Consider the following 7,500-nt stretch of genomic DNA (forward strand, 5'->3'; position numbering starts at 1 on the left):
TGGCTTGGCTGGCTAAAGTTTTCAGAGCTTAGAGTGTGTGTTTAAAAAAGTGTGTGTCACACAGTTCCCTAAAAGCAATCAGGACATCAGTGGGTGCTGTACAGGGCAATATTTGCGCCAGGTCTTCTCTGGAAGCAAGAAGGACATCAGTGGGCGCTGGACAGGGCAGTGATTGTGCCAGGTCTTCTCCAGGGTTACCCAGAATCAGCCTGAGGGAGTTGGCACGCCTCTGTTGTGTGGAACTGTGTGGCATTCCTTACTTGTGTGATGACTGTGCACATTAGGAGATACACATGTGTAACTCACTTCTATCTCTCTACCTTCACTGTGTCTCCCCCACCCACCCTCTCTCTCTCTCTCTCTCCCTCTCTCTCTCTCTCTCTCTCTCTCTCTCTTTTCTTGTCCTTCTCGCCTTTGCTGGCCTCGGTGCTTGTCAGCTGTGAAATATTGATTGGACAGTGAGCAGCAGTTAGGAGGAAACATGAAAGTTTTATCGGTGCCCTGAAACGCTGGCGGGGTGCCAGGCGGCCCGTGTGGGATGGCAAGCCTCTTAAGACCACTTCCTGATGCCTGACATGCCCGCTTTCCCTCCTCCAGACCTGGCTGCTGCAGCGACTGTTGCATCCCTTCACGGGCAGACCCCTGAGAGAGCAATCGCATTAGTGTTGCTCTCGCGTGTGGCAGTGCAATGTGTGTGTGTGTTTGTTTTTTTGTTTGGAAAACCCTCCATTAAGAATCCAGAGCAGCTTGAATGACTGATCTGAGAACAGCTCTTTCCAGGTCAGCTTCACAACACGGAACAAAAAAAAACAGATCGTCGGTCAAAAAAAAAAAAAATGGTGTGAAGGCATTAAGCGAATGGGGGCAGGTTTGTTTTCCCCCCCTGCGCTGGTCTGCAGCATGTGTGTGTGTGTGTGTGTGTGTGCGCGATGTTTTTGCGGATGACTGCAGCCTGCTGTTGCGTGCCGGGCCCCTCTGCGCCACGGTGCGGAGGCTGGAGCTTGCTTGCCCACCCGGCCGGCCCTGGCAGCTCACGCGCTCCGCGGGCGTTTGTTTCCTCCGCGCCACTTCAAATGTAAAACGCCGTTTAGCAGATTAGACCACTGGCCCGTTTCCCCCCTTCCTAATACTATCCCTCCGAAACGCACGGCCACTTGATTATAGCACGGTCTACGTCCAGCGTTCACTCCTGCTGTGCTACGGGCGGCTCCATGGACAGATATCGGAGTGGGAGCTATGTTGTTGCCGTTTGGTATCGAAGAGTGGCTGAATGTTTTTTGGACACACTCAATATTGGCTGGTCTGTTTGCATCGTGGGCACCAATCATCTTCAAGGATCACGTCCCCTCTGGAATGCAGTCTGCCGAGGCTCCACTGCCTGTCGTCTAAGCAATTGCGTTCAATTCTTTTTAATCAAAGAGTTAATTGAGGGCATTGAGTAGATCTAACCGGTGGTTTGCTGGATGCCTGCTGTGCTTGAGAACTGTGTTAGTGGGTTTTTTTTTACATGAGGGGGTTTAGGTCTTAGTAGTTGGTGTAGGAGTGTACCTAGGCTACTGCCACTCATCTTCTCTTTGCTTTGTGGTCAACGGGAGGGCAGGTGTGTGTGTCTGTGTGTCTGTGTGTCTGTGTGTCTGTGTGTCTGTGTGTCTGTGTGTCTGTGTGTCTGTGTGTCTGTGTGTCTGTGTAGGGAGGGCAGTAGTGGTGTGTGTGTGTAGGGAGGGCAGTAGTGGTGTGTGAGTGAGTGTGTGTGTGTGTGTGTGTGTGTGTGTGTGTGTAGGGTGAGCAGTAGTGGTGTGTAGCCATGGTACACACTGGCACAGCACTGCATGCCACGTCCTGTGGACCGGAGCCCACAAAAGCACCATTGTCTAACTGATCTGAATGGCATAGCTTAGGCTACAATAATGTGGACTCCTTTGTGTTAGTGTGTGTTTGTTTGTGAGTGTATGTGGGTGTTGTGTGTGTGTGTGTGTGTGTGTGTGTGTGTGTATGTGTGTGTCTATCTGTGCGTTAGAGAGATGTGGGCTTGTGTGTCACCAGTATTTGCTTAAAACGTAACAGTGTTTGATGTATGGTTTACGTAAGGGATAATGTATAGAACGCCGGTCATTATCGGAAAATAATTCCTGACAGGATGAACAGAACCCCGACGCGCAGCCGAGGCATTCTATACATTATCCCGCTTATTATACGGCTACTTGCCAAAACGAGAAATTAAACTTAACTCAATGTGTCTTTAGCAATGACTTGGCTACCGTTTGGAGGCTTCCACTAACTCAAAATAAATAGCTCGCCACAGTTGACAGTTGTTAGGTGTTGCCTGGCAACATTCTTGGTAACTTTCAATGAAATTCCATTGCAACCAGCGGATTGATATGAAAGACATGAATTAGAAGCACAAAACCCGTTGCCATTGACAGCGGTCATTATATACTTTCACCGGTGATTATATATATTATTCACCGGTAGAACGTTGGAGAGGCCCAAAGTGAATTGGAGCTCTCTCAACATTCTAGAGAGCCGTATAATAAATATAGACAAATCCTGTTACAGTTCTACTGACCTCACCTGGACGTCGCTCCATCCTGCTCGTCCCCGGTCCCCTCCCCTCCCCTCCCACCGCTCCTCTCTCCTCGCTCCGCCCTCTCTCTGGCTCTCTGTGGGTGCCTCTCATTCGTCCTTTTATATATCTTCCCTTCCTTCCTCGGTCCTTGTTCCCACTGATCTAGATATAGAATGATGGGGCGACAACAATGGGATGGTCTATCCAGTGCTAGTTATAGATCAGTGGGAACGAGGACCGAGCATCGAGGAGAGTGGTTGAGAATGGGACTGCGTGTCTTGTTGTGGTGTTGAGTGTGGGCAGGTCTGTGTCGTTGGCTGCCGAAGGAGCCATGGCTGTCCTGTCCTGTCCTGTCCTGTCCTGTCCTGTCCTGTCCTGTCCTGTCCTCTCCTCTCCTCTCCTCTCCTCTCCTCTCCTCTCCTCTCCTCTCCTCTCCTCTCCTCTCCTCCTCTCCTCTCCTCTCCTCTCCTCTCCTCTCCTGATCTGCTTCTACTCCCAGGCGCTCAGCGGGCATGTGCACCTTGGCTCTTGTTTCTTCATGTTTAGCAAACAACAACAGATTAATGGCCGTGTGTGCCCCTTACGTCATGTTAATCACACGGCGACGAGAGAGAGAGAGAGAGAGAGAGAGAGAGAGAGAGAGAGAGAGAGAGAGAGAGAGAGAGAGAGAGAGAGAGAGAGAGAGAGAGAGAGAGAGAGAGAGAGAGAGAGAGAGAGAGAGAGAGAGAGAGAGAGAGAGAGAGAGAGAGAGAGAGAGAGAGAGAGAGAGAGAGAGAGAGAGAGAGAGAGAGAGAGAGAGAGGCTGTGCCATATGGGACCTCCGGTGACTGTCCTGGGATGACCACTCTGGCATGGCCTGTCTGTGGAAGGCTCATCGTCATGCAGCGTCGGAGGTCTGATTGTTTTTTTTTTGTTTTGTTTTTTCACGACGCTCTGGCCCTTTGCCGTGGGGATGTGTCGAGCCTTTAAATCCCAGCGCAGGTTTTTGCCCGTGCCTGTGGGCCTCGTCCCTGTCCAGCCCCCCACGCTCCCTCTCCAGTTGACTCTTGCCCCTCTTTACCCCCCCCCCCCGCCCCTCCGCTCACAGATCTGCTCATCGGATACCGATGCACGGCCGCCTGTGGAAATCTGATATGATTAGAGCGAGAGAGGGAGGGAGAGAGAAAGAGAGAGATAGTGGCTGGATTATGATAAGCATCTTAAGACTGATCTGCAAACAGCTGGCTTTGTTGGGGAAGCATCCACCCCCCCCCCACCATTCCTTTATCTCCCCACATCTCTTTGTCTCCTTGTTTGTTTTGTCACCGTCTGTCTTATCTCCTCCCGAGCACGGACTTGGATGGCTAGAGTAATCTTTAGCTTACGCTAGCGCTAATAGTCCTGCTCTTCTGGTTTATGTTGGTGCTCCTGCTGTGGTGGTTAGAGCATCTAATTGCACTGTTGTATGAGTGTGTGTTGACGCTCTGTGTGTGTGTGTGTGTGTGTGTGTGTGTGTGTGTGTGTGCGCGTGTGTGTGTGTGTGTGTGTGTGTGTGTGTGTGTGTGTGTGTGTGTGAACATCTAATTGCACTGTTGTGTGAGTGAGTGTGTTTGACGCTGTGTGTGTGTGTGTGTGTGTGTGTGTGTGTGTGTGTGTGTGTGTGTGTGTGTGTGTGTGTGTGTGTGTGTGTGTGTGTGTGTGTGTGTGTGTGTGTGTGTGTGTGTGTGTGTGTGTGTGTGTGTGTGTGTGTGTGTGTGTGTGTGTGTGTGTGTGTGTGTGTGTGTGTGTGTGTGTGTGTGCGTGCGTGTGTGAACATCTAATTGCACTGTTGTGTGAGGTGAGTGTGTTTGACGCTGTGTGTGTGTTGCCTTGCAGAGTTGAGGCCCAACTGCACCACCCATGGCTGCCAGTACAAGTGTGCCGTCACCACGGCGGGCCCCAAGTGCTACTGCAAGAACGGCTACGAGGTTGCAGAGGACGGCAAGATGTGCAAAGGTGATCTTCTGTTTTCTATTTTATTCTGTCCCCCCATGAATGCACTCAGATAATTCAGTGAGAGTCTTGGTTCTTGCCGTCTTATTCATGGGTTTCATCAGGTCCCTTTGCACAGGTGTATTAATCAAGCAACATGCAGTCTGCATTGATAATCAAGGTGCTTGATTTTATACATCTGTGGAAGGGAACCTAATGGAACCCATGAATAGAATTGTTATTTGTGCAAACCAACGGTTATGTGTAAAGTTTCTGTGTAAACTTTTGTGTGCAGGTCTTCAGTTAATCAGCAGTCCACTTGTTATTGTCAGGTCTTTGTAATTGTGATCACTACTAATCCCATTGTGTGTGTGTGTGTGTGTGTGTGTGTGTGTGTGTGTGTGTGTGTTGACAGATTTTAATGAGTGTTGTATGGGACCTGTAGTCAGAACTGCACCAACCTGGACGGCTCCTACGCCTGCAGCTGTGTGGAGGGCTACCTGTCACAGCTGGACAATCGCTCCTGCAAGGCCAAAAATGGTAGGCTGCAATAGCTTCTTTTTCCCTTTTTTTTTATTTGTGTCACCCTCTCTCGTATATCCTCAGAAATATTTGCCCAGATTCTTATGAGTACAGAAGACTTTTCAAGAATCATTAAAGGGATAGTCCACCATTTGGGGAATAAAGCTAACCCCCCCCCTCCCCTTGAGCAAAACAAACTGATATTTACAATTGATATTTACCTTTTTCCCATTCATCCAGCCATTCTGTGAGTCTGGTGAGGGGAGGTGGAAAATGAGTTTAATTCCAAAAATGGTGGAATATCCCTTTAAGCAACCATGGGCACAGGCTGTTGATGGACGGATGTTTTAACTTTACTTGCTGTGCTCTCTAAATCTATTTTCCTGCTCTCCTCCCCACCTGTCCCCTCCTGCTCCTCCTTTTGTGTCCAGTTCCCGTGGACCGTCCACCCCTGCTCCTCATCGCCAACTCGCAGAGCATCCAGGCCACGTTGCTGAGTGGCTCGCAGCCCTTCACCGTGCCCACCAAGCAGACCACGGCCATGGACTTCGTCTACGCCAACGACACCGTCTGCTGGATCCACATGGGCGACGGCCCCGGCAACAAGCAGCTCAAGTGTGCCAAGATCGCCAACGCCAAGACCTTCACAGACGTCCACGTGGTCAACATCTCCCTGAGCCTGCACCGTGAGTACCCCCCCCCCCTCCCCCACACACACACACACACACACACACACACACACACACATTCTCTCTGTGGCTGTCAACAACCGAATTGGTCAGACTGGAGTTTATCAAAAACAGTATTATCCAAGTGAGAAATTGGCTGTTGTTGACGTACTGCAAGTGTAAGGCAACTCTCTTTGGCAACAGTTAGCTGTCGTTGCTCAGAGATGTGTTGCTCTTCTGGGCTGCAGTGGCTTGTATGACTAATGCCTGCAGTTGTAAACGTCTGGATAACTGGTGGAATCGGGAGTTGAATGCACCCTGGCCCCTGGTTTGTCCAGACTCATCCTGTTGTCCGTTGACCCTAATGGAGTGTGTCTGATGGCGTGGCCCGTTCTTTTACGATCTACAGCTCAGATGTCACGCCTGGTTTTATAGTTCTGGGCTGCCTTCTGCGCTCCGGGATGACACACGTTTTGTAAAAACTTTCCCACATCGAACAAAAGACGCCGTCAGGCCAGTGGAAACTTCATGGTGGCAATATCTGCAAAATCTCAACGGCCCTTTCCAGTACGCAACACACAACAACTCGGGGTGGGGTGGGGTGGGGGGTGGGGGAGCAACTCTTGCAAAACTGCTCAGCCAAGCAGCGTCGTTCCTCCCTTACATGTGAGGGATGAGATATCTGTGTGTAGTGGTGACTGACACATGGCACTAAATCAAGCCAGGCCAGTGTGCTCTCACTCCAGGCCCTTCAGAGAGAAAAGAAATGGGGGGGGGGGGGGGGGTTAGTGATGAGATTTATCGTGCTTTGTCAGTACCTCTCCAGCTCAGCTCAGCTCACTCACTCACTCTGCTCAACAGATCCCTCCCCGCTGGAGTAACAGTGCTGGGGTGAAGATGGTGCATTTTTACAGCACGTTGCACTTCAGGGTTTGTTTTTAGCGTTGACTTGAGGATCAGATGCTTAGGCAGCCGTTCTGAGAGGTGGCCTTAGGCACGGGTGGAAGCTGATGAGTCTTCAGAAAGGGAAATGTCAAGGGTGCCTTTTAGAAGCGCTCCACTCCGCACCCAACCTCACCACACCACAACGCACAGAGCCAAGGCGCCTCCAACTCACCGCATCTCAGCAGGGACACCCAGACAGCTGTGTGTGTGTGTGTGTTTGAGTGTGTGTGTGTGTGTGTGTTTGAGTGTGTGTGTGTGTGTGTGTGTGTGTGTTTGAGTGAGTGTGTGTTTGAGTGAGTGTGTGTTTGAGTGTGTGTGTTTGTGTTTTTGAGTGTTTGTGTTTGTGCGTGCGTGCGTGTGTGTGTGTGTGTGTGTTCACTCAGCAGGGGTACTTCGAGGACAGTGAAGTTAGTCCAGATCCAGACTCTGCTGCCGCATGTCACTTTTAGCCCCAGATATGTTTAAAGCAAAATGTGTGTTTGGGAGCAAATGAGACCAAGAGCGAGAAGCACACAAACAAGTGCTGACTGGAACAATGTGCCGTGGGCGAGAAAAAGCGTGAAGGAAGCAGGTTTGAGAAGATGCTGAGAAGCAAGACGGCACTTTGAGGAAGCTGCGTCCTAGACACACTTTAGGGAAGTGCGAGGTTATTTTTAATGAGCATGAGGTCTGAATCATGAGATTGCTTTAAACTGCCAGAACATTTCGCAAACGTCTCATTGGGAATATAACTTATGACTGACATTGGAACGCCACGAACATCAGACATCCGCTATGTGTATTCATTCGCAATTTGAGAAATGATTCAGTCGTAGATCCCAGAATTGCAAAAAGGTTTCTGCAGAAACA

The 7,500-nt window shown here is 50.2% G+C and overlaps 1 protein-coding gene across 1 annotated transcript in view; it reads left to right on the forward strand.

The window, feature by feature from the left end:
- The window catches only part of lrp1ab (low density lipoprotein receptor-related protein 1Ab), a 115,147-nt gene that overhangs the window by 34,181 nt on the left and 73,466 nt on the right, over positions 1 to 7,500 (forward strand). The window contains 4 exon segments of the mRNA XM_062541235.1: positions 4,421 to 4,540; positions 4,932 to 4,943; positions 4,946 to 5,056; positions 5,470 to 5,724. Of these exon segments, the coding sequence (XP_062397219.1) occupies positions 4,421 to 4,540; positions 4,932 to 4,943; positions 4,946 to 5,056; positions 5,470 to 5,724 (498 nt within the window).

Source organism: Sardina pilchardus, chromosome 7 (genome assembly GCF_963854185.1).
Source record: "Sardina pilchardus chromosome 7, fSarPil1.1, whole genome shotgun sequence".
NCBI classification, from domain to species: Eukaryota; Metazoa; Chordata; class Actinopteri; order Clupeiformes; family Clupeidae; genus Sardina; species Sardina pilchardus.